Raw genomic sequence first — 26,790 nt, 5'->3', positions numbered from 1 at the left:
GGCTCCTTGAGGGGCACAGGGGGTCTCAGGACCCTTAAGAAACTACAGCTCCCACAACTAAGAGGAATTGTTTAGAGTGGTATTTTAGTGCTTAAATATATGGTGTGCACGTGACCATTATGCATGTGAAGTCCTCTGTGTGGGAACTGCAGTCAGAAAGTGCTAGTTGGTGCATGAAAGGGTTAAGACAGCAGAGCTGGATTCCTAGACACAGCTAGGTCATGCCTCCTCTTCTCTGACAAGGAAGGAAGTGAAGACTTCTCTTCCTGTTCCGTCTCTCTCCTCACCACGTAACTGACAAAGGAAGACGTGTCTAAGCTTTGCTCCAAGCTTAGAGCATGAGTTTGAAGCTATCTTTTTGTATTTTCTACCTATTAGTATTCTGCATGTGTTCTCCTTGGTGCCGCTTGGATAAAGGCATGAATCTGACCTTTGAAACGTTTTGTAAGGAAAACATTTTTAACTTACTTAACACTGCGAGAGAGTAGAAAGAGGACAAAACTCCTCTGTTCATTGCCACAGGAGTTTGCAAGCAGACAAAAAGGGATAAAAAGGTTTAACAGCCTGCATTTAGCCACACTATACCGCTGCGTCACTACTATGAGTTTAAACTCAGCAGCTGAGGGCTTTCTCCTGCTGAAGAGTGAGTTTAGCCCCACATTTTGAATCCAGGCACCCAGCTGGATTCTTTTGTTATTTACCCCATGCTTGTGGGTTACAGGATCATAATATTTTCTTGCCATGCTCTGGACATTCTCTAGTGAGATATAAGACGTCAGTGAATCAATTTTGTTATAACCCAAAGGAGAATGATTAACAGGCCTCAGAGGACAACATGTGAATGGGACAGTTAACCACGCTTCCCTACCATTATGAATTTTCTGATGTGTAATAAGGTTAGAGCTTTGGTTGAAGCCTTTCCCACAGTCAGGGCACTTGTAGCATTTTTCTCCAGTGTGGATTCTACGATGCCGTATGAGGGCCGACTGGTAAACGAAGCTTTTCCCACAATCAAGGCACGCGTAAGCCCTCTCCCCGGTGTGGATTCTCTGATGTTGAGTGAGGGCTGAGCTCTGACTAAATCTTTTCTCACAGCTGAGGCAGGCGTAGGGTTTCTCTCCAGTGTGGATCCTCTGATGCTGAGTCAGGGCTGAGCTCTGATTGAAGCTTTTCCCACAATCGTGGCACTGGTACGGCTTCTCTCCTGTGTGGATTCTCAGGTGTGCAGTGAGTGCCGATTTGTGACAGAAGCTTTTCCCACACTTGGGACAGGAATCCTTCCTTTCTCCCATGTCGACCGGGTGACATTTTGCAGCGCTGATGCTCCCTTTGAACGGGGCTGTTTTGCCTGACTTTTCCACTGGTTGTTTCTCCTCCTTGTGACAGGGATTGGGACTCGGAGATTCCCTCTCTCGGGAATATTTCAGCAATCTCCCACAAGGCTCCGTAGATTTAAGGTCTCGTTGTTGATAGCAACCACCTGCAAAGAAAGAGTCTGGACATTAGGCAATATGGTGGAACTAACAGCAGAAAAGGAACAGCAAACAGGTTTTCTCTGCCCTCTCCACCTGCCTCAAATCTGCTTTGGATGTTTGGAGGACCCCTAGGAATAGATTTAGGGGTGCAGGCAGAAGAGGTGGGGGAATTCCCATTGCACAGCCAAGAGGATTTGTGCCAGCAGAAGGCCTTTGTTGGCTACCCCCCTCCATATTGCCAATAATAATAATAATAATAATAATAATAATAATTTTATTTATACCCCGCCCAACTGGCTGGGTTTCCCCAGCCACTCTGGGCGGCTTCCAACAGAACACTAGAAACAGAATAAAACATCAAACATTAAAAACTTCCCTAAACAGGGCTGCCTTCAGATGTATGGTAGTTGTTTTTCTCTTTGACATCTGATGGGAGGGCGTTCCACAGGGCGGGTGCCACTACCGAGAAGGCCCTCTGCCTGGTTCCCTGTAGCTTCACTTCTCGCAGGGAGGGAACTGCCAGAAGGCCCTCGGAGCTGGACCTCAGTGTCCAGGCTGAACAATGGGGGTGGAGACGCTCCTTCAGGTATACTGGGCTGAGGCCGTTTAGTGTTTTAAAGATCAGCACCAACACTTTGAATTGTGCTTGGAAACATACTGGGAGCCAATGTAGGTCTTTCAAGACCGGTGTTATGTGGTCTCGGCAGCCGCTCCCAGTCATCTCTCTGGCTGCCGCATTCTGGATTAATTTTAGTTTCCGGGTCACCTTCAAAGGTGACAAACACCCAAGGCAGCCTTCACGATCCCCACCATTATCAATAAATCTAAAAAGTAGCAGGGAAAAACAAATCCAGTTTAAGATGCCAGGGCTCAAGTGTTTAATAAGGGAAGAGACAACAGGCAGGATACTTACTCAGTGAAGCCCAGCGCTCGTAATTCTCCCGCATGACGTCCCAGTAAAGCGCTCGCTTGCTCGCATCCAGCAAGGCCCACTCCGGCTCAGTGAAATACACAGCCACCTCCTCAAAAGCCACCACCTGCATTTTAAAGGGTTGGTGTATGTGTGTGTGTGTGTGTATATATATATATATATATATATATATATATATATATATATATAGTGGTGCCCCGCAAGACGAATGCCTCGCAAGACGAAAAACCCGCTAGACGAAAGGGTTTTCCGTTTTTGAGTTGCTTCGCAAGACGAATTTCCCTATGGGCTTGCTTCGCAAGACGGAAACGTCTTGCGAGTCTTGCGATTTTTCCCCGCTCCCCCCCCCTTTTTCTAAGCCGCTAAGCCGCTAATAGCCTTTTAGCCGCTAAGCCTTTAATAGCCGCTAAGCCGCTAAACCGCTAATAGTGCTAATCCGCTAAGCCGCTAATAGGGTTGCTTCGCAAGACGAAAAAACCGCTAGACGAAGAGACTCGCGGAACGGATTATTTTCGTCTTGCGAGGCACCACTGTATACACATACATATTTAAGAATTCCTCCTCTGCCACCACCCACAATTAAGGTTCTTTTTCTTTGTTTCCATCCTCTCCTCCTGCATCAAGAATCTCAGCACAGGGCTAATTCCAACAGCCTTATAAGAAGCTCCTTCAGTGCTTGGCATTGAAAGTCACCTCTGCTGCCTAGGAAGCCCATCAAACAGCTTGTTTCTGCAGATCTGAAACTGGTCTACGCTTGTAGTGCAGACATCCCTGTGTAGCCCTACACTGGCTTAACTGACCCGGCATGTGGAAAACTCCCTTCCTGTGCTCCTTTCACCAGCAGGCAAAGACTTTTTTTGTTCCAGTAGGCCTTTGGTCACTAACTGGCATTTGAGGCAGGGTGAGTGCTATTCTTAAAAAAAGAAGACGTTGAAAATGTTTTCAGTGCTGTTTTCAATATTATTGGGGTTTTTTTTAATACAGTGGTACCTCAGTTTTCGAACGTAAGACCATTCGAGTTCCGAAACATTCGAAAACCGAGGTGCAAAGGGCGGTCTGCAAATTTAAGAGAGAAAATTGAGAAACATATGCACTCAGTGGAAGCCGTTCGACTTCCGAGGCGTGTTCAAAAACGGAAGCATTTATTTCTGGGCTTATGGCGTTTGAGAAATGTTCGTCAACGGAGACATTTGAAAACCAAGGTACCGCTGTATTTATATCCTTGTGTGCTTTCAGTTGCATCTGCCTTAACTGCTGCTCGCACCCTGTGACTTATCATCTTGTGAAAGTGTTGCAGCCACAGGATAATTATCTCCCCTGTGGGGAAGGTCCTGGGTTCAATTCCTGGTGTCTTCAGGTACAGCTCTGGAATGTTCCTCCCTTAAGCCCTGGAGGGCCTCTGCCAATCAGCATAGATGATATTGAGCTAGATGAACCAATGGCCTTACTCGATATAAGACAGTCTCCTAGCCTCCTCCATCTCCTCACAACTACAAATCCCAGAGTGCTTTAGGGAAGCAATGACATAAAACAGTCAAAATCCGGGTCAGGACTGCAGCATATACAATACCCTAAGTTCTCAACCAGGCTGCCCCTGGTCCCTTGTCTTCTTTCACGTAGGTGAAAAGGAAATAATGAGGCACCTATTTTCTTTCAACACACACACACACTCTTACAATTTAGAATATTCATTTAGATAACCTTAAAATATCAATGTCTTCCTTTCTTCTCTTTCCATAGTTCATTTTGCATAGCATAAATCCCTGCATATTTTATATAAACTAAACCATTCAGAATTCCATTGTTTCTTCCATCAAAACTTATTTAAGCTGTTGAATTTATCCTAACGCTGCCAACGTTTTCAAGTATACACAATTATCCCCCATATATTCCATAAACATTTTCCAATCTTCTTTAAACGAAGGTTCTTCTCGTTCTCTTGTTCTGTAAGTTAAGATCCACAAGCTGCGCATATTCCAACAGTTTAAGTTGCCATTCTTCTTTAGATGGGGCCTCACTCATTTTCCATTTTGGGGCAAACGAAACACGGGCCGCCGTAGTGGCGTACATAAATAACCTTTTTTGACACCTGGGAATTTCCATCTGAATTATCCCCAACAAAAAAAGACTCTGATTTTTTTTGGAAAGGTGCTTTTAAACATTTCCCCCCCAAGTCATTATAAATTATTTCCCAATACTATTTTACCCTTTTACAGGTCCACCACATGTGAAAGAACATAACCTCGACCCATAGCTGTCAACGTTTCCCCTTTTTAAAGGGAAATTCCCTTATTCCGAATAGGATTTCCCTTTAAAAAAGGGAAAAGTTGACAGCTATGAGCCAATCGGAAGCCGCGCCTTGGTTTTCGGAAGTCAAACAGACTTCCAGAGCAGATTCTGTTTGAGAACCAAGGTACGGCTGTATTTGTATCCTCATCTTTCTCTTCCAAACAACTCAAGATGGTCTATACAACAAGGTTTTATCCATTTCATCCTGCTAACAACCCTGTGAGGTAGGTTAGGCTGACATGACAATTGCCTCGACCTCATCCAGATGTAGATGTTACACTTGCATATTTCCTGTCCACTTCATGGAACAGGCCCACCTGCAGATTCCGGCCTACCTGGGGAATTTCCATGGTGACAGGAGAATGGGAGGGTGCCAGAGGAAGCCAAGATGAAATCCTGCCATCTGTTGGGGTGAAGAGGACACCTGGAGATTAGAGAAGAGCCATCTGTCTACACATCATGCCTCATGACTTTGCTCCCCACCCTCTTTCTTTTAAGGAACCACCTCCGTGTGACCAAAACCCTGCAGTAGCATCCTGCCTCTACGTATCAGACCTAGATATCAGACCTAGACCCTAACCCATTCCAAAGCAGTTTGAAGGGGCTTGGCACATACAACCTATGCCAGGCATAGGCAAACTCCGGCCCTCCAGATGTTTTGGAACTACAATTCCCATCATCCCTAGCTAACAGGACCAGTGGTCAGGGATGATGGGAATTGTAGTCTCAAAAAATCTGGAGGGCCGGAGTTTGCCTATGCCTGACCTATGGGGTGTCCTGATTTATAGGCGCAAAAGAGGGTTTGTGAGGGTCGTTTGGTGCAGGGATACCAAAGAAGGGTATCAAAAATGTCAGGGTGATCAGCTCCAGTGCTTTATTAGAAGGAAGTGTAGACTCACAACACAGGACTCAGCTACATTCGTAAAGAAAAAGTGCTTTATGTGCGTTATAACACTGTGACACACCAGATGGCGCCGTGGAGTCCTGTCTTTCACTAAGGTGATTTCCCTTTGCAGAGTTTACAATGCGTTTAACCGAATCGCTTTTTTGATGTGTGATCCAGCCACAGCCTGGAGAGCATTGCTGCCTTTACAGACCCGGGATGGACACCACACCAGGGAGAAAGTGCCATGACTTGTCTGCACCTGGGAAAGCATTTATGCATTACTTATAGCAGGACAGCATAAGCCAATCGGGCCAGAACCTCCCATTGATTCACCTGCCGAGGAAGGTGGCAAGACTCCAAGTCTTAGGATACCTCCCCTCCCTAGAGTAATAACCACGCATCTCAGGCCCACAGATAAACATGGCATCAAAGCAAGCCAATTGGCATATATCAAGGCAAGTGGATAAACATACGTGATGTCATTCTTGCAGCAACTACCAGTTAGTCTTGGGGTTATCTTGACTACCAAGATGGCGTTCACAGACTTTCTGGAACATTTGCTTCTATACACATGGAAAAAAGCTATTCGCAAATTGTCCATCACAAACCAACCCAGCACCTAAAATTGCATGGGGGCTACACAGAGAGCAGAGCAAGTGTAGTTCTCAAAAGCTGTGGTTGCCAGACAGATTTTGCATCCACACTATGGGTATCTCTCAATGCAAACCCCGTATTTTCTCTGACGCGTAAGGAGGATTGCAGATTACTTCCTTTGGGGAACTCTTTAGCACTTGGGAGCGCTGCTGCAAAGAGGGCAAAACCTCAGCTCCCTCACTCACACAAACCATGACGGATTCTGCAGGTGCCCATGAGCAAGAAAAACATAGGCTTGCCGATCGGAAGGTTGGTGGCTCGAATCCACACAACAGGGTGAGCTCCCGTTGTTCTGCCGCAGCTCCTGCCAACCTAGCAGTTCGAAAGCATGCCAGTGCAAGTAGATAAATAGGTACCACTTCGGTGGGAAGGTAAATGGCATTTCCATGAGCTCTGGCTTCCATCATGGTGTCCCATTGCGCCAGAAGCGGTTTAGTCATGCTGGCCAAATGACCTGGAAAGCAGACAAACGCGGCTCCCTCGGCCTGAAAGCGAGATGAGCGCCGCAACTCCATAATTGCCTTTGACTGGACTTAAACCGTCCAGGGGTCCTTTACCTTTACCTAGCCCTTCTGATTTAAAGTGCATAATACAAAAGGAAAACACTTTCTGTCTCCACAGATCATCATCATAAAAATGATCCTTTCTGCCATCAAATGTGCAACTATGATTGGCTTATGCCTATTGATTATAACCTATCCTGAGCCTTAATAATGATAATAATAATTGTATAATTTATACCCCGCCCATCTGGCTGGGTTTCCCCAGCCACTCTGGGTGGCTTACAGCATATACAAAACATAGTAAAACATTCCTTAGAAGAGGAATGAGTGTAAGATTGTATTAACAAAACTAATGTATGGGTTCACTGCAGATGGTAACAGCAGTCACAAAATTTAAAAGACGCCTGCTTCTTGGGAGAAAAGCAATGACAAACCTAGACAGCATCTTAAAAAGCAGAGACATCACCTTGCCAACAAAGGTCCGTATAGTTAAACCTATGGTTTTCCCAGTAGTGATATATGGAAGTGAGAGCTGGACCATAAAGAAGGCTGATCGCCGAAGAATTGATGCTTTTGAATTATGGTGCTGGAGGAGACTCTTGAGAGTCCCATGGACTGCAAGAAGATCAAACCTCTCCATTCTGAAGCAAATCGGCCCTGAGTGCTCACTGGAAGGACAGATAGTGAATCTGAGGCTCCAATACTTTGGCCACCTCATGAGAAGAGAAGACTCCCTGGAAAAGACCCTGATGTTGGGAAAGATGGAGGGCACAAGGAGAAGGGGATGACAGAGGACGAGATGGTGGGACAGTGTTCTGGAAGCTACGAACATGAGTTTGACCAAACTGCGGGAGGCAGTGGAGGACAGGAGTGCCTGGCGTGCTCTGGTCCAGGGGGTCACGAAGAGTCGGACATGACTAAACGACTAAACAACAACCACAATAGGAATGAGTGTAAGATTGTATTAACAATATTAATGTATGGCTCTGGTGTGTTTTAGAGAGATAAAGAACCGGGTTTCTTTTAACTTGTTTGCTGGGTCCTTAAAAAAAAACCAACAATCCTGCATGCATCTGACAAACCCAAGCTTTTAACACTAGGCAGAGCACTTACCGAGTGAAGTCAGGTGCTCGTAGTTCGCTTGCATGACATCCCAATATAAGGCTCTCTCGTTCGCATCCAGCAAAGCCCATTCCTGCTCAGTGAAATACACAGCCACCTCCTCAAAAGTCACCTGCATAGCATAGAGTCAATAGCTATCATCTTAAACCATCACAATCCCGTTTTCTTTCTACCCTTGTGTTTTTCTTCTCCTACCCAGAGTACAGCCCTCCCATAGAAAACTGCCTACCTGGGGAAGCGCCATGATGCTGGATGAATGGGGCGGTGCCAAAAGGAAGCCAAAATGAAATTCTGCCGCCTCTCAGGGTCAGAAGGGTTCCTGGAGATTTACCACCCGAGGCAGCTGCTTCAGTCTGCCAAAGGGTGGGGCTGGTCTTGGTGGGGCTTCTACTCTACCCTGAGTACCTAGAGGCAGGATAAAAAGATGTTAAATTGAGGAAATGGATAAATCAAAGGCAGAAATCCTTCAAGAAATGCAACTAGAGAATAAAAACAAGGCACACACACATTATTACACTATTTCCCCCCCAAATACAGTTTTGTCTGTACTGATGTGAAGGAGATGCTACTAACCAGAGGTGGGAAATATGCACTCCTGTTACTTTTCACAGCTCCTTTTTGCACCAGAAGCTCAGCCCTTCTGTTTTGCCTATGCCTCTTTCCATTCAAAATCACAGCTACAGAACCCAGGGGAGTTTTCGGTCTGAAGCAACAGGGCACCCTTCCTCCTTCCTGGCTGCAAAGAAGGCTGGCGCTAAGATGGTTCTTGCAAATCCCCTTTTGGAAGGTGCAGCCGCTGCCTCAGCTAAACCCAGTTCCACCTCTGCCTGCAGAACAGGGTTGTGTGAGAAGAGAGGGTGGCCTCTCTTTCCTGCTTTGCAAACACCAGCGCCCTCTGCTGGCACAATCATGGCACTGGTTGTGGGGAAATTTACTTTTGACAGCCCTCCTTATTTTTGCACTGGCTTCTGAAATGGTTGGAGGGTGGTTGCCTATTTGTTTAAATTTAAAATGTACACACTCTTTCCACCCTCCAAGGGTGTAAGATGGCTTCATCACATATGTAAATGTCCCACTGATTGTCTTCATTCAGTCATTACTGCACCAGAACAGCTGCAAATGAAACAGATTTGGCAGTATTTACTATCCGGCTAGGCAGCTCTGACTGGGGGGGAAAGGGGTGGAAAAACAAGAGATCAATGCAACTACAATACCAGGAAAGATGCCACAGCAAATTATAAATCAGTCAGCCAGTCTGTAAACATCTTGAAAACAATGCTGTGATTAGCAGAAGCTAGCATGGATTTGTCAAGAATTCTGTCTCCCTCGCTCTCTTTTTAAAATTAGGTTACTAACCGGTCCGGTTGGGGAAATGCTGAAAACATAGGAAACCCGTACTTTCAGGTGAGAAACAAAAGTTGTCCTGTAGTTTGATTTCCAGAGTATATATAGATTAATAATGAAATGAAAAAACTTACAATGCCCAATTAAAATGATCCAGGTTTGCATTTGTTCGTGTGACTGATTTCTCTTAATCATGTGTTAAATGCTGAGAGTCCTGATTCAGGAAAGAACTTTCAAAAACACCTTCTTTCTGGAAAGATCTTAAAATAGTCAAGTGCGATTTATGGTCTTTTCCAGACACCTTCCACAGTATTCACACCAGTATTCACACTGTTGATTTGAGAAGCAGTGGACACACATTATCAACAATCCATACCTATCCTGTCATTTCTTGTGAAATACTGCATTTTGATGGGATGTCCTATTCCATTATTATTATTATGCTATTTATACCCCGCCCATCTGACGGGGTTGCCCCAGCCACCCTGGGCGGCTTCCAACATATATAAAAACATAATAAAACATTAAACATTAAAAAAAATTCCCTATACTGTACAGGGCTGCCTTCAGATGGCTCAAGGTCATATAACTCCATACCCTCCAACATTTCTCTGATGAAAAGAGGAACATTATATTATTATTATTATTATTTCAAGGTGTCATGGATTCTTCATCTGTCATGGATGCTTTAGCTGAGATTCGTGCAATTCAGGGGGTTGGACTAGATGACCCTTGGGTCCCTTCCAACTCTAAGATTCTATGATGATGATGATTTTACTATTTATACTCGTAAAGGTAAAGGTAAAGGGACCCCTGACCATTAGGTCCAGTCGTGGCCGACTCTGGGGTTGCGGCGCTCATCTCGCTTTATTGGCCGAGGGAGCCAGCATACAGCTTCCGGGTCATGTGGCCAGCATGACTAAGCCACTTCTGGAGAACCAGAGCAGCGCGCGGAAACGCCGTTTACCTTCCCGCCAGAGCAGTACAGTGGTACCTCAGGTTAAGTACTTAATTCGTTCCGGAGGTCTGTACTTAACCTGAAACTGTACTTAACCTGAAGCACCACTTTAGATAATGGGACCTCCTGCTGCCACAGCGCCGCCGGAGCACGATTTCTGTTCTCATCCTGAAGCAAAGTTCTTAACCTGAAGCACTATTTCTGGGTTAGCGGAGTCTGTAACCTGAAGCGTATGTAACATGAGATACCACTGTACCTATTTATCTACTAGCACTTTGGTGTGCTTTCGAACTGCTAGGTTGACAGGAGCAGGGACCGAGCAAGCTCACCCCGTTGCGGGGATTCAAACCGCCAACCTTCTGATTGGCAAGCCCTAGGCTCTGTGGTTTATGTTAAGTTGTGGGTGAACATATCAGACGACACAGCGATTCTTCAAACAGCTCTTGTTTATTCACAGGCCAGAACAGAACTGAACTGAAGGGTTCAGCCAGCCTGCTTATATAGAGCTCCACTAGAACGCAACAGTAACCACTTTCTGTAACAATCTAATCACTGAATGTCACTTTCAATCCCCTATTTGCCTATGTGGACCTGAGTGAAAACTATCCACAGCATCCCCCTGCTGGCCCAGGGTGAGAACTTCAGTAAATAACAGTTTAACCCACAGCGCCACCAGCGTCCCATATTTATACTCATAAAGGTAAAGGTACCCCTGCCCGTACGGGCCAGTCTTGACAGACTCTGGGGTTGTGCGCTCATTTCACTCTATAGGCTGGGAACCAGCGCTGTCCGAAGACACTTCCGGGTCACGTGGCCAGCGTGACGAAGCTGCTCTGGCGAGCCAGCGTAGCACACGGAACGCCGTTTACCTTCCCGCTAGTAAGCGGTCCCTATTTATCTACTTGCACCCGGGGGTGCTTTCGAACTGCTAGGTTGGCAGGCGCTGGGACCGAGCAACCCCGCCGCGGGGATTCGAACCGCCGACCTTTCGATTAACCCACAGCGCCACCCGCGTCCCATTTATACTCATAGGGACATTCTATTCTGTTGTTGTTGTTGTACTATTTATACCCCACTCACCCAACAGGGTTGCCGCATCCACTTAGGGAAGCTTCCAACATATATAAAAACACAGTAAAACAAAATATTAAAAAAATAATGATAATTAACCCCTTCCCTATACAGGGCTGCCTTCAGATGGTTACAGGGACATCCTCACCCCCAGCCAGTGCCTGGTCCTCGATCGGCGCTTCCCCGGCCTCCCGCCAGCAGAGGCCGCTGTTCCCTGCGGAGGCGAGATCCCTCCGCCTGCCCCCGTTTCCTGCCTCTCTCGCTCTTCTCGCTCCCCGCTCCGAAGCCTCGGTCAGCGGCGGACTTCCGGCCTCGGCAGCTGCGCGGCCACCATATTGGGGTTTGTTGCAGCCCGAGGAGGCCTCGGCGCCAGCTCTCCCTGAGGCCGCCCGAGCAGCGGGGACTCTTCCGGGGGACGGCGTTGTAGGCGGCGGCGGCGGGGGGGAAGCGGCCCAGCTCCAGGCTCTTCGCGTCCTCCGAGAGCCCTTGGCTGTGTAGGTGGAGGCCCCGGCGGAGTTTCGGGCTTTCTTCTATACTTGCAGTTGTGTTTTTGAAAGCGGGGCGGCGGGGGGGGGGGGAGGAGAGATCTGAGGGAAAGTGCCAGGAATGGGCGGGGCTGGAGGGCGGGGGGAGGAATGTTGGGGGGAGGGTCTTGGGGAGGGGGAGGGAAGGAGCAAAGTGGGGTGGGGGGGTTAAAAGAAAAGGGAGACCCTGCTTGTGGGACCCGCCTTTTGTCTCTTTGGAAAGAGCCCCCGACGCGGAGAAATGAGGGAGAGGGGATGCCCAGGAGAGCGACTCAAGCAAAAGAAATTATTATTTATTATTATGATTATTATAACTATCATCACTATTATTATTATTAGTACTACTATTATTATCATCACTATTATTATTATTATTATTATTCGGATCTTGCGAGGACGGGTGTACGTGTGAATGTGTCTAGGGGTGGGTTGTGTCAGGCTTTCGCACCGCCGCCACTTCCGGCTTTTTGGAGGCACAGATCCCCCCCCCCCCATCGCGCTGAGGAAGGCGGGTGGGAGTGGGAGGTGAGTCATAATAACCGCTGCAATTATTGCATGCCCTGGCACCAGCTTTATTTGCCTGTGTTTTGTTGTTTTTCTCTCTTCCTCCCCGGTCAGGGTGGAATCGATCGCTCCGGTTATTTGTTTTTTTAACAGTTTCCTCACACTTCTCTGTGCAGTGTCCTTAATAGCAGAAGTTCCCCACAGTGGGTTATTGTGAAGCCATAAAAGGGAAGGGAAAAGCAGGCTAGTGCAAATCCGGAGGGAGATGACAGGAGTGTAAAAGATCTAAGGGACATGGGAAATGTTTTCTAAACCGGTCTTTACCTGCTGCTGAAAAGAACCACAGCACAGGTGCCGGGAAAGCCAAACTGGGGAGGCCAAAACTGGCACCACTCTCAGTTTAATAATAGATTTCTCAGCACTCATACATTGCTTAGGAATCTTTACAACAACCCTGCAATGTAGGTCATTGACAGGTGTTGACAGCAAAAAGAGGAAAGGTTCTGGGTACCTGAGTGGGAGAGAATCTATCATTCTAAAGGCTCTCTAATGAGCCATGCAGCTTGTTATGAGCGAGATTAAATAACTGGGAGCAAAAGTATATCTTTGTCCCTGAGTTTGGATTGTCTGAAAACTTTGTTCTGTAGAGGAAGTTAATGTTAAAATCGGATCTTGCTGAAAGGTGGAATCGAAGGACTCCAGTATATAAGTAAGCAAAGCAGAACTGTATTAACTGGGAAAGGAAGAACCCAGAAATTGGTACAATTAAGGCGAAGCGTGCCAACGTGGGTGCATGTGTCCCACAGAGACCTTTCGTGGCACCCTTAGGGTCTGCTCTGCCAGCTAAAATTGGGCTTGAAAAGAGCATTCTGTTGTAGCCAATAGAATAGATTGTGGTGTGAACTTGATTGTGGTGCCCACAACTGTTTCTCCACTTTGCAAATGTGTCCTTAAGCTCTGAAAGGTTGTTGACCCCTGAATTAAGGTAACAATTCTGGTGAATATCAGATTCTGTTTGTTTTGTGTTTTCATATAAATTCAACGGAATACAAGTAAAGGAATTAGGGCAGTCACAAGTTGATGCCTGTTGAGTGTAGCTACTAAATAAGTAGGACTTTATATGGGAGAAGACAGACATATAGATACTGCACAGCCCCAAACATGAGTTGTTTATGCTGGCAAAAAAAAAAGTAATATTTGTGTGCTGAGGCTGCAATGTTAATAAAATAGAGAATCGTTTTTGTGAGTAGGTTTATATTGTAATAAGCAAAAACAATGTTTAGAGCATCAGCGGAGTTGAAATATATAAACTGGACTTAGCAAAAGAGGAATCTGGGAGAGAGAAACCTAAGCCAAGAGAATAGCAGCCATTTGTCATCATACTCATATTCTTTTTTTATTACTTAAATTATATGGTATCTCTATATAGTATAATGTATTTATGTTTCTGAATGTAAGACATTTGGACCTAATTAGGTAACAAGAAAATAGTAAATAACTATACATATATTCTTATTCTTTTATTGTTCATTTAAAATAATTATATACTGCTGTTCCTCATTAACAAGACCAGAGTAGTGTACAATAGAAGTTTTTTTAAAAACCAGTAAAATGTAACTGACAATGTTTATGTGATTTGTTTTGTAGCTCTTTTCCGTGTTTACAGTTCATTTGACTTTAGATGGCCTTGGGTGCTTGTAAGAAATTAGTACAGAAAGTTTTGACACTACTGTTATTGTATTGCTGGTCGTAAATAGAGCTACACATCGATAAGTGCCAACTGGCAAACCCAATTTAAGAGTCATCTGAGGCTAATTTGTTTGTAGCAAAAGCTTTACCGGCAACGCCCTGCTGGTATAGGAAAGGCAATAAGTCAGTTCCAGCCCAGTACTGTGTGCTAAATCTGCTGTGTTTAGCGCAGTGTCCTCTCAAGTGAGAGTAAAGGATTTCAGCCCTAATTTCAATGCCTTCTGCCTTTGCATTTATTCCAGAAGGAAGTGGATTGCCTATCCCTGCCAGAAGTTGAAAAGCTCTTCGGCCAGGCTCTACAGCAATATCAGTGCCCCGAATCAGTGAGCTCTGCTTGGTGGCTTGTGCAGTGGGGTTTAATGGGCTTTTTCTGTTGTCTGTTGCAGGGGCTGGACGCCTTCTTGAAGACTCTGCTCAAAGCACAGGAGGGGGGGAGGGAAAGTGAGAAGGGGAGATCTAGAGAGATCATGGAAGAGAATGGCGAGGATGTGAATTCCTTGGGTAAGGATCTCTTACGTCTCGTTGGAATGGTTCTGCATGTCCCGTTGGTAAGCCACAGTATGGCTAACTGATCACACAAACCCGTTGGGTCCCAGCAAGGAGCATGAACCCCCCTTCCTCCTCCCTGGGCTTTTTAGGTATCTAAGCCTAGTGTATCTACTGAACCTAGTATCATGGTTATGGTTCCTCCTTTTTAACTGTGATATGTAGCTATTTGGTACAGATCCTTAGCCGTGATCTCTGGTTGAGCCAACATGCTAAGGCAAACCTTGGCTTGGCTGTCATGCTGCACTGACCTAAAAAGATCAGGGAGCTGCACATGGAGCATGAATGCAGGCACTGTGAAGACTCAGGAGTGCTTAGATATGTTTAGAAATTGTTCCTGTAGTGGATGTGTACCTGAAAAGTGGACCCTAATAATTCTAAATTTCGATTAGTTGATCCTTCCACAAATTCATGGAGCATTTGGAAGGAGGAGACACCCCACGTCAACCGGCATTAGCAGCTGCTGTCCTGTTGGTGAACTTGCCTCCCCCTGCTGACAGCTTTTCACAAGCCAATGGGAAGAGGAGATTTCTCCCATTTGTTAGCAGAGAGTCAGCCCCTAGTGGTCCACAAAAAAGGGGGTTAGAGCTACTAGAGCAGGCGTAGGCAAACTCGACCCGCCAGATGTTTTGGGACTACAACTCCCATCATCCCTGACCACTGGTCCTGTTAGCTAGGGATGATGGGAGCTGTAGTCCCCAAACATCTGGAGGGCCGAGTTTGCCTATGCCTGTACTAGAGAGTGACTCTGAAGCTGCTGTTCCCAGGAGCACAGAGCAAGGTGAGTTGAGAGTGCTTGAAGGCAGCTTTGCAAATAAGGTCATAAAAGTTACAAGCCCACAACAGTTGCTGTTGGCTTTTTTTTTGCCCCATTCATATCTGTGTTGGAGATCTGTGGCACATAGATGGCTTAGGAGGGCAAAAGCACACAGAATCTTAAAGGGTACAGAAGTTTCCTTGTCTGGTTACCTGGATGAGATCCTTGCTCTTCATAGACACGCAGCCACTGCTGCCTGTTGCCTACTATGAAAAGCAGCCTGAATAGTAGGAGGAGTTCCAAAACACCTTGGAAGGAGGAGCTTTAATACCTTGTAGCATCTGAGTTGGTTTTCAGTCAGCTGAGATTTATAGCATTTGCCCACGATCAAAAGGATGGTGCTTTTTGGGATTGAGCAACACTTCAGAGGTTGCTCAGCCAAATAAACTATACGGTGACTGCTTCCTAACAGTGAAATCAGAATTCCAATTATTCAGAAAAATGGGATTGATTTTGGCTTTAATGGGTATTTGGTGCAAAATTTAGATTCCTAAAAATCTGTTTCATCTCGTTTTTGTTTCAAAAAACCACATTTCCAGCGCTTTTGGTCGCGTGGGATAGTTGTTCTGTTGATTGCCCTTTCCTCGTGACTTTCAGTCACCCTTTCCCACCAGTATTGCTCATAAGAGATCCAGAAGTCTTCACCTCTAATTTTGCCTGTTTCTCTTTTCTCCCCGAGCGGCCTACATTTCAACAGATGGCAGTTACACAGGTGAGTAATTGTTCTTTTGCATGTCGATCAGGCCAGGGCAAAGGCAGGTGTGTCTAGAAAGCTGCTCTTAAACTGTTACGCGATTGGAATACGTTACGAAAATTTTCCTTAACTTTGTTTTTAATATATGTTGGTTTTCTTTTCTGGTCAGGGGCTTAGAATAGTGGAGGTTAAAGAGGGATGGAGCTTTTAAGATCGCTTCACACGTTACGCTAGACACGTGTATCGCACCGTTGTCACGTATCTTTTTTTTCGCATGTCGGAATGCAGACTCCCGTGCCATTTCCTCGAGGTCACACGTGTTTTCTTTGCAGGCCAACTTGCGGGAACAAAGATGCGAGACGCGTGTCTCTCGTAACGTTTGTGGGAGGTGCACATGTCTCAGCGGGGGAGTTGCCAGCGTGACCATAGAGTGCATTGTACAGAGCGTCCCGCCTCTCTCTATCCGCACTCTATCGTTAGGAGCTTCCTTGTTACACTCCCCCTCCTTCCCGCTAGTGCTCTTTTTACTGCGCCCCAGTTGAGAAAGTTTCCTGCTGCCATTTTAAAAACAAATTCCTGCCGCCGGTATTGGCCGGGTCACCCTCGGAGCACACCATGTTGTCTGATACCCTTCCAGAGACGGTGCCGATGCCAAACCATGGCACAATGGCAGCTTCTTCGCAGGGCTCTTCGTCTGCCACGAAATCGAGGCGCCAGCCCGTTTGGACCGACGAGGAAACCCGGGCCTTCATCCAGGTTTGGGGCGACGACGCTGTGCAGAGCGCCCTGGCGTCCAACTACCGCACGGTTGCGCAGTTCCAGTGGATCGCGGACGAAATGCGAGCCCGGGGTTACAACCGGGACTGGGAGCAGTGCCGCGAGCGGGCCAAAGTGCTGCGGCGCGGCTTCAAAGAGATAGTGGACGGCAACAGCAACGCTGGCCACGGGCGCCGAGTGTGGCCGTACTACGAAGAGCTCAACCGGTTCCTCTGCATCAAGCAAAACCTGGTCGTTCCGCGGCTTTCAGGGAGCAACGCGCGGCCACCGGTGGACCGCCGGCGCCGGGAACACAGGGAGACTCAGGACCCTGCCTACGAACCGCCTTCCTCGGTTGGGAAAGGCGACAAAGGGACTTTTGAAGAGCCGGATGGGGACTGCTTGCTCTTGCCAGAATCAGCTGGGTCGCAGCACAGTGAAGCCAACATGGAAAACCAAGTGGGGTCTCCGGCAGCCAACTCCGATATATCCATGGACGGCAGTGGCGGCCCTGGCACTCCGACAGATCCATTGCCATCCAATGACTCGATTTCTGGTGAGTTTTGTTTGGAATTGCGGCTTGCCTGCGGTGGGGGTGGGCTTTGGTATGGTACATGGTTTGTTTCAGTTGTCCGTGGACTTCTGGACAGGTTGGGTAATTTTGGGACAGGGAGGGGTTGCTTTATCACGCGCACTTGTTTCCAAGTGCAGAGCAATGGAGTGAAGTCTGAGGATCTGGAGCAGGGGTCGGCAAACTAAGGCCCATGGGCCGGATCAGGCCCAATTGCATTCAGGATTCGGCCCACAGACTGTCCGTGGATTGGCGTGGGGATTCTGTTCATTTGGGCTGCACCACTCTCCCACCTGCACCATTCCATTTCCCCCCACTCTCCCTCACACACACTGCAGTGGCGCCTCCTCCCTCCCTCCCCCTGGCTTCTCCCTGCCCTGCCTAGAGGAGGAAGGGGACTGGGCTGAGCTGGCTGAGTGCCATTTTAAGCAGTCCCTCTCCAGAGCCAGCCCTTTCACGCTGCTCATCTTCCCTCTGCGGCTGCCACTGTGCTCCTGTGGGTCAGAGAGCGGAGTGGACGAGCTTCATCTGCCTACCCATGAGACGTGGTGGCGGCGGCGGCGGTGGCAGCCCCTGGGAAGGTAAGTGCAGCAGCTGGGGGATGGGGAGGAGGACTGCTTGCCCCCCTCACCTCTTCTTCCAGCTCCCCCCTCTGAGGGACAGTGGACCGGCCCGCGGCTAAATTTTTTTGCCAACTTCTGAACTTGAGAAACACAGCTTTAATTTCAGCAGCCGGGGAATCAATTCCTCAGTCGATTTGGGATGGGTAATATTATGCTTAGGGAAAAACCTGGTGAGATTTTTGAAGTTGTAACAGGGCTGAGCTTCAAAGTTTAGGGTGAAGCTGGAGTTCTCTGCTTAACAGAATTTGCTGTATGATAGGTAAGCAAATATATAGACATCTGCAGAAATCCAGCAGTGCTGCCAAGTTGCAGAATCTGGCTCCCCCCCCCCCTTTTTTCACATTTTTATGGTGGCTTTGTGTGGAATCTGGAAGTTGGCGTGTGCACATATCAATGTTTTAGATTAGCATGCAGTAGGCTGTTGCCATGGTCCAGCTTACAGTGGTACCTCGGGTTAAGTACTTAATTCGTTCCGGAGGTCTGTTCTTAATCTGAAACTGTTCTTAACCTGAAGCACCACTTTAGCTAATGGGGCCTCCTGCTGCTGCCACGCCGCCGGAGCACGATTTCTGTTCTCATCCTGAAGCAAAGTTCTTAACCCGAGGTATTATTTCTGGGTTAGCGGAGTCTGTAACCTAAAACGTATGTAACCCGAGGTACCACTGTACTCGCGAAGTCACATTATTCGTCATTTTGTTCAGCCTGCTTTCTGATGTTTGCCCCTCCAGCGCCGAACCTGCGCCCTCGACCGCTGACGGCCGCTGAGAGGATGCGCAACCTCCGTTGCCGGCAGAGGAAGAGGAGGGGGGACACCTTGAAGGAGCTCATGGAAGTCACCTCGCAGGCCACCAGCGAACTTGTCCGGACACTGTCTGACCTCACGCACAAGGAGGTGGCTTCCTTCGAGCGTGCCTACAAGGAGGACCTCTCGGCCCGCAAAGACGAGATGGAGCAGAGCGCGGAGGACATTGGGAGGCTCGTCAGCGCCCTGGAATCGAGCGATCAGACGCTGAAGGAGCAGCTGAGCAGCCAGACCAGCGTGTTGCAGGGCATCCTGGAAGTTATGAAAGACATACGGGGCAGAACGTCATACAGTCCGCCCTACCCTTCTCAGTATTACGACTTCCCGGGCCCTAGCATGATGCATGCGGCGGCCACCTCCTCAAACGGCCAGGAGATGCCCTGCCCCTCCCCTTCCAGCCTCGCATTTGCTTCCCAGCAATCAGCCACCAGCAACGGAGACGTCTCTCCCCGGAAGCGAATGAAATGAAAACTGCCGCAACCCAGAGGCCCGTCTCATTTTAGTCTCATTGTGGGAGCGGGGAATCCTGCGTCCCTCCAGCTGTCCGTTCTTCTCGTTACAACATATATATTGCTTTTCTTATTGCATAGTTAGAATGTGTTTTCACCACATTTACACGTGTGTCTCCCCACAGCGCTAACGGTTGTGTGGAAACGGCTGCCAGCAATGTACATTTAAATTTATTCTTATTGGGGGGGGGTTGGGTTCCTTTTTTTTTTTAGTGTACCTACATCTGTTTCCCTTCCATCTTGTTTCCAGAGGAATGCAGTGTTTGATGTACATGTGTACAAGTTTTTTAAACAAAACCAATAATAATAATAATAATAATAATTACACTTAACACATTACCGGCTACCTGTAAGAAGGTAATCTTTTAAAAAGAAATAAAGATGCACTGTTGTTCCAAATTGTTCAACACGTGTTTTCCGGCAGCATCTTAAGATCCCGAGAATTCTTATGATGGGTCAGAAATGGGAGTTCTGTCAAATTCAGCATTCTGCCTTTCGAGAAAAGAAGAGTCCGTGGTGGGGTTCTGGTGGCATCTTTCTCTCCTGTTCTTACCACCCTGCATATCTGGTCAAGGTTAAACCATCTCTGAAAATGGAACCTGTGGTTCATATCCACCAAAAGAAGTGGCATGCCTGCATTTACATAATCCTTTTTAGACACTTTTCGTGCATCCTCTGGTGATACATTTCAGAGCTTATACAAATGCATTGACTTCAGAAGCACCTCTCGTTTTCCTTCAACCCACTACCTCCCAATTGCCATGGGTAGCTCTTTATGTTTTGTATACGTTGAGCAGCCCTGAATTTTTCTCCGCAGCGCTCGAGGCTCCAGACCTTTTGTGTTCTTCATCAAACGCCTTTTCTAAGCAGAAAAACCACTTGTTTAAGGCACCAAACCAGACATGGATAGCAGCAGAACATCAACAGGTGTAGCCTGGTGATGTTCAAAAGCAAGGAATTGAGCAGGGTGTGGTTTGCTAAGCAAAAGACTTGAACGTCTAAGAAGCTGAACCTCTCCCATATTGGCCACTCCAAATACTTTTCTTCCAGTCACGCCCACTGGGCAGGGAGAGGATTTAGCAATCCTCAGCCACACACCACTATCTTTCTATCATTGGTAATTTTTCGCACCGCTTTGTATCCAAAGGACATTAGGCTCACGAGGCTGTAGTTTCCTGGATTTCGGCTCAAGGATGCCTATGTTCCATTGAAGGGACCCCCAAGTGTCATCTATTCCAACCCCCTGCAATGCAGGAATCTCAGCTAAAGCATCCATGACAGGTGGCCATCCAACCTCTGCTTAAAAACCTCCGAGGAAGGAGAGTCCACCACCTCTCGCGGGAGTCTGTTCCACTGTTGAACCGTGCTTACTCTCAGAAAGTTCTTCCAGATGTTTAGTTAGAAACTCCTTTCTTGCAACTTGAAGCCATTGGTTCGAGTCCTACCCTCCAGAGTAGGAGCAAACAAGCATGCTCCCTCCTCCATGTGACCACCCTTAAGATATTTGAAGATGGCTATCATATCTCCTCTCAGTCTCCTCCTTTCCGGGCTAAACATTCCCAGCTCCTTTAAGAGCTCCTCTTAGTTTCGAGACCTTTGATCATCTTGGTCACCCTCCTCTGTTCACGTTTCAGCTTGTCAACATCCTTCTTAAATTGTGGTGCCCAGAATTGGACACAGTATTCCAAGTATGATCTGACTAAGGCAGAATAGAGCAGTACTATGACTTCCCTTGATCTGGACACTATACTTCTGTTGATGCCTTCTAGAACAGCATTAGCTTTTTTTGCTGCTGCATCACACTGTTGTCTCATGTTAAGTTTGTGGCCCACCAAAACCCCTAGATCCTTTTCACATGTACTGCTAGTAAGCCAGGTGTCCCCCATCCTATATTTGTGTATCTGGTTCTTGCTGCCTAAGTGCAGAACCTTGCATTTGTCCCTACTGAAATTCATTTTGTTAGCTTGCGGTTCCCAGTTCTCCAATCTGTTAAGTTCATTTTGAATTCTGATTCTGCGGCATTAGCTACCTCTCCCAGCTTGGTGTCATCTGCAAATTTGATGAACATCCCCTTGATTCCTTCATCCAATTCATTTATAAAGATGTTAAACAACAAGGGTCCCAGGACAGAACCCTGTGACACCCCACTTGTCACTATTTCCCAGGATGATGAAGAACCATTAATGAATACTCTGGGTTCAGTCAGTCAACCAGCTACAAATCCACCTAACAGTTACGTCATTCAACCCACATTTTACCAGCTTCCCCGCGAGAATATCATGGGGGATTTTGTCAAAAGCTTTACTGAAATCAAGATACACTATGTCCACAGCATTTCCCTGATCTACCAAGTTTGTAATTCCATCAAATATATCATTTTGGTCTGGTGTGACTTATTTTTGAGAAACCCAGGCTGGGTCTTAGTAATCACAGCATCCTTTTCTAAATGCTTACAGACCGATTTGAATTATCTGTTCTAGGACCTTCCCTGGTATTAATGTCAGGCTCACCGGTCAGTAGTTACCTAGGTCTTCCTTTCCCCCCTTTTTGAAGATGGAGACATTTGCCTGCCTCAAGTCTGTAGGGACCTCACCTGTTCTCCAAGAATTCTTTAGTACCCTTGGATGCAGCTCATCAGGGCCTGGAAATCTGAATTCATTTAAAGTAGCTAGGTGTTCCCTTACTACCTCTTTCCCCATCTTGGGCTGCAGCTCCCTCCTTACGTCATTTATTCCGTTATCACCAGGTTGGGCATCACTTTCCTTTTGGATGAAAACAGAGGCAAAGTAGGTGTTGAGTAGTTCCGCCTTTTCTCTGTCACCCAATAGCATTTCTCTCTCTTCCCCACGCAGAGAACCTACCACTTGCTTGTTTTTCCCCTTCGGACATAGCCAAAGAAGCCTTTTATTATTATTTTTAAGCTCTCTTGCAAGCCTCAGCTCACTCTGAGCTCTAGCCAACCTGACTTTCCCCCTGCAACTGTTGGCTACTCATATATACATCTCCTGTGTGATTTCCCCTTTCGTTCATCTCTTATACATGCCATTCTTAACTTTCAGCTCATCTGTAAGTTCCTTACGCAGCCACATCAGTTTCCTTAGATGCCTCCCACTTTTTTTTCTTGTTGGTATTATCTGCATTTGGACCTTCAATAGTTCTCCTTTTAGAAACTCCCATCCTTCTTGGACTCCCTTCTCACTGAGTATTTCTGACCATGGGATCACACCCAGTATCTTCTTCAGTTTTTCGAAATTGGCCTTCTTAAAGTCCAGAGTGCGAGTCTGACTACACTCAGTTTTCCCTTGCCTTTATATCCTGAAACCCAAGAGAACACGATCACTTCCTCCCAAGTTTCCGAGCTCTTCTGCTTCATCCATCAGTTCCTCCCTACTGGTGAGGACCAAGTCCAAGTCCCCTTGTTGGTTCTTCCACCTTCTGAGAAATTAAATTGTCAGCGATGCAATGGAGGAATTTGTCAGACCTTACACTCTTGGCAGAGTTTGAGTCCCAACAAATATCGGGGAAGTTGAAGTTCCCCACGTTTACTATTTCTCTCCTTTTTGAATGTTTGGTAATCTGCTCTAGGAAGGCATCATCCGAGTCTTCAGTCTGGCTTGGTGGTTTATAGCAGACACCCACAGTAAGGTCACTGTTGTTTCTCTCCCCTACAATTTTTACCCATTTTTGGTTAAAATTGCTTTTTAAAAGTACCATTTTCCCTCTCCTACAATTTTGAGCCTACAATTACAATTCCTACAATTACAAGGGACGCGGGTGGCGCTGTGGGTTAAACCACACAGCCTAGGACTTGCTGATCAGAAGGTCAGCGGTTCGAATCCCCGCGACGGGGTGAGCTCCCATTGCTCGGTCCCTGCTCCTGCCAACCTAGCAGTTCGAAAGCACGTCAAAGTGTAAGTAGATAAATAGGAACCGCTCCGGCGGGAAGGTAAAACGCGTTTCCGTGTGCTGCTCTGGTTCGCCAGAAGCAGCTTAGTCATGCTGACCACATGACCCGGAAGCTGTCTGCGGACAAACGCCGGCTCCCTCGGCCCATAGAGCGAGATGAGCACCGCAACCCCAGAGTCAGTCACGACTGGACCTAATGGTCAGGGGTACCTTTACCTTTACCTTTTACAATTTTGAGCATTGTTCCACCAGGTTGTGGTTTTGTTTCCTATTTAATGCCTATTTTGTCCACTGCCTCACAATACTGTTTCCTATTTCACTCACTCTTACATTGCAATCCTATGCACACTTACCTGGGATTAAGCCCTGCTGAATATAGCAGGTAAACAGGCCTTGGATTGTACTGCTAAGTCTTCCAGTATTTGCATCAGTGCTCCTGTCGCTAGGAGGTCTTCCCTCCTACAGCACAATGAGTTGGTCAAATGAGCTGGACCACTTCAGGCTGCAGATCGGGAGCCAATGTGTTTGTTTGGGTGGTGGTGTTTTTAATGTTCTACATAAAAAGTTCTCTTCAAGTAGAAATATAGCACAGCAGGTGAGAGGCTTGGCTAGAACTTCCATCCCTGATGTGCTATGTGTTTTAATTTCGGGGAGTGTGTTACGCAGATAGGGGGGAGCATTTATTTTTATTTTAACCCTGTATAATCCCGGCTGCAATCTGAAGTGGTGGGCTTCGGTATTCTACCACCTCTTCTGCATGTGTAGCTAATGCTGTGAGTTTTCTGGAAAATTTGAACTGGAAAATGTATGCAAAATATGCTAATTTAGAGCACAGGGGTTGGAAATCTTTGGCCCTGGAGTTGTTGCTGTGCCACAATCCCCATCAACCCCAACTTTTGATACCGTCAGGCTGGCCCAATAATTGTATTTGATATACATGCACAGTTGTGAACAGAAATTTTCCTATAGGGGGGCAAAGAAAAGACTCGGAAAACACATGCCCCACATGTGTGGGGCAGACCAGGCCTTACAATACAAAGCTCTGTATGTTTACTCAGAAGGAATTTCCTTTGAATTCACTGGTACCGTAATTCCTAATTTAAGCATATATAGGACTGTAGTTTGCTGTCGACACAGCTGACCTGCTCTAAGTACACATACAGCAGTGTGAAAAACTTAAGATGATGTGATTCTGGACTGTACGACTGCAGGTGGGGGGTAGAGAGCTTTTTTCAATGTGAACCCCCCCCCCCCCCCCGGTGTTGGGTCTTGTTTTCAAAAACCTTCCCCCAAAGTTAATTTTTTTAAAAGCACATCCCCGAGGATGCTAAATTTTTCTCCTTGATGGCTAATCTATGGGAGCTTTCAATAATTAAATGTAAAATGTTATAAATACACTTTTAGCACTGTAGTTTGTTTTTTCAATTTGCCTTCATAAAGTAACAACATTGCCGTGGCGTTGTTGATCGTATTGAACAGGGATGGGACACCTTTATCCCTCAATGAGAATGCGTTCATCACTTTCAACACACATCTTGAAGGCGATAAACAAAAAGCAGTAAAAGTGGATGAAGACAACATAGAAAATGATAACAGATACATTTGAAAACAGTAACAGCATTTGAAACAGTTAACAACAGGTGCATTAAGAAAAACTAACGGCAGATACATTTGAAAACAGCACAAAGTAGACACACATAACAGAGACATATTCATCTAGCTAGGAAGCCTTTGTCAGAAGAAAAATGCCTTCAATTGTTTCTGGAAAGTGCAGAGAGTGAGCTCCTGTCATGTTTGCAAGAATGCAGTTCCACAGGACAGGGGCAGCCAGACATAAAGCTTTGCTCTGCGTTACTGCGTTTGGAGCCAGTGTGGTGTAGTGGTTAAGAGCGATAGACCCGTAATCTGGTGAACCGGGTTCGCTTCCCCGCTCCTCCACCTGCAGCTGCTGGGTGACCTTGGGCTAGTCACACTTCTCTGAAGTCTCTCAGCCTCACTCACCTCACAGAGTGTTTGTTGTGGGGGAGGAAGGGAAAGGAGAATGTGAGCCGCTTGGAGACTCCTTCGGGTAGTGATAAAGCCGGATATCAAATCCAAACGCTTCTACTGTGGAGCAAGTTTCTGATACTTCTGAACTTGCAGAAAAAGCTCTCTTGGCTTACATACTGGGTATATAAGGGAGATGGTGGTCTCTCAAGTAATCTGGTCCTGAGCTGCATAGGGCCTTATATGTTTGATACACCTTGAACTGGTAGCAGATTAGCTTTTAAATGTGTTTCTGGGAAAGGGGGGTTATGGGCTCATTTTGTTCTGTTCTTCTATTATGCATTTTGTGTTTTTGTTCTATATTTTTATGCTGAGATTTGGATGAAGGGGCAGTATATAAATTTAATAAATTAGCAGCCAGGTCAAACCCCGCAAGCCAAGTGGCTGGCTGTAATTTCCCCCCAGAAGCGACCTTGCCATCTTCTGTGCCAGCTGGGCCAACCTCAAGGGTAGCCCTACATAGAGGGTGTTGCAGTACTCTAATCTTGAGGTTATCAATGCCTGGACAACTGCAGGTGTTGTTGGGCTCCCATCAGCCCCAGCCAGCACATCCACTGATCTGCGATGATGTGAGCTGGAGTCCCAACAACATCTGGAGGGCCACAGATCCTGATCTAGGCCTAGGCTTTTCCAGGGAGTCTACAAATCTGCTTCTAGATCGCCAGAGTGACTGCTGAGCCTTTTGTTTATGTAACAAGTGAGGATGACCCAACCTGCCCTCTCAGGAAGTGAGGTAATAAGAGAGGGGCTTGAGCCCATTATTGCTTGATAGCGTCTGCAAGGGGGGACAGCGATGAACAGGTAAGAAGCAAGTGCCTATGTTGGAGAAATTTGGAACGAACTAAGCAGGTAATTTGGAGGGTAAGGCATGATATTCTGGCATGGGGGGGGTACAGTAAAAGGCTGCTTCATGCATGCTGATGGTCTGTGTGCCTTACATAGCTTCCATTCCTTATATCTACCAAGGCAGCCTGTGTAGGACATCACTTCATTTAAGAGGAATTAACTTGCCGGGGACGCGGGTGGCGCTGTGGGTTAAAGCCTCAGTGCCTAGGGCTTGCCAATCGAAAGGTCGGTGGTTCGAATCCCCGCGGCGGGGTGCGCTCCCGCTGCTTGGTCCCAGCGCCTGCCAACCTAGCAGTTTGAAAGCACCCCCGGATGCAAGTAGATAAATAGGGACCGCTTACCAGCGGGAAGGTAAACAGCATTTCCGTGTGCTGCGCTGGCTCGCCAGATGCAGCTTTGTCACGCTGGCCACGTGACCCAGAAGTGTCTGCGGACAGCGCTGGCCCCTGGCCTCTTGAGTGAGATGGGCGCACAACCCTAGAGTCTGCGTACGGGCAGGGGTACCTTTACCTTTAACTTGCTGAGAGTGCTCTTGTATAGCTCAGTTGGTTAGAACATGGTGCTGATAACGCCAGGGTTGCAGGTTTGATTCTCTGCTGCAGCTGCATAGTTGGACTAGATGTGAGGAGCGGGAAACCCGATTTTAAGAAATTAATTTGGTTTG

The 26,790-nt window shown here is 46.9% G+C and overlaps 2 protein-coding genes across 6 annotated transcripts in view; one reads left to right on the top strand and one right to left on the bottom strand.

Moving 5' to 3' along the window:
• The window catches only part of LOC114592128 (uncharacterized), a 31,153-nt gene extending 22,445 nt beyond the window's left edge, over positions 1–8,708 (bottom strand). The window contains exons 1-6 of the mRNA XM_077920655.1: positions 8,434–8,708; positions 8,090–8,265; positions 7,852–7,972; positions 5,031–5,119; positions 2,389–2,512; positions 869–1,480 (exon numbers count right to left, since the gene is read on the bottom strand). Coding sequence (XP_077776781.1) covers positions 869–1,480; positions 2,389–2,512; positions 5,031–5,119; positions 7,852–7,972; positions 8,090–8,104 — 961 coding nt within the window. The 5' untranslated portion in view covers positions 8,105–8,265; positions 8,434–8,708. The remainder of the gene's footprint in view (positions 1–868; positions 1,481–2,388; positions 2,513–5,030; positions 5,120–7,851; positions 7,973–8,089; positions 8,266–8,433) is intronic.
• A 2,832-nt stretch (positions 8,709–11,540) lies between these two features.
• LOC114592107 (uncharacterized) lies at positions 11,541–24,631 on the top strand. Of its 5 annotated transcripts, none has more exons than XM_028720003.2 (5): positions 11,541–11,731; positions 14,397–14,511; positions 16,053–16,085; positions 16,400–17,379; positions 18,746–24,631. In XM_028720003.2, the coding sequence occupies exons 4-5, from the start codon at positions 16,683–16,685 to the stop codon at positions 19,285–19,287; spliced, it is 1,239 nt and encodes a 412-aa protein (XP_028575836.2). In that variant the 5' UTR covers positions 11,541–11,731; positions 14,397–14,511; positions 16,053–16,085; positions 16,400–16,682; the 3' UTR covers positions 19,288–24,631. The 5 variants fall into 5 exon arrangements, with proteins under 5 accessions (XP_028575836.2, XP_028575834.1, XP_028575835.1 ...); XM_028720001.2 differs by having other exon boundaries at positions 11,542–11,727; positions 16,705–17,379; XM_028720002.2 differs by having other exon boundaries at positions 11,542–11,731; positions 16,705–17,379.
• Positions 24,632–26,790: the final 2,159 nt, after the last annotated feature.

The sequence above is a fragment of the Podarcis muralis genome, chromosome 2 (genome assembly GCF_964188315.1).
Source record: "Podarcis muralis chromosome 2, rPodMur119.hap1.1, whole genome shotgun sequence".
Taxonomy (NCBI): Eukaryota; Metazoa; Chordata; class Lepidosauria; order Squamata; family Lacertidae; genus Podarcis; species Podarcis muralis.
The sequence above is the reverse complement of the archived record's forward strand: the minus strand, read 5'-3'. Positions and strand labels throughout refer to the sequence as shown.

Bases quoted from the DNA above. Each gene is read 5' to 3' on its own strand.
- LOC114592107 (XM_028719998.2), top strand. From the start codon at position 14,370: ATGGGCTTTTTCTGTTGTCTGTTGCAGGGGCTGGACGCCTTCTTGAAG. The intron at 14,512-16,052 runs GTAAGGATCTCT...TTTCTCCCCGAG, and splicing joins CGAGGATGTGAATTCCTTGG to CGGCCTACATTTCAACAGAT. The intron at 17,380-18,745 runs GTGAGTTTTGTT...TTGCCCCTCCAG, and splicing joins ATCCAATGACTCGATTTCTG to CGCCGAACCTGCGCCCTCGA.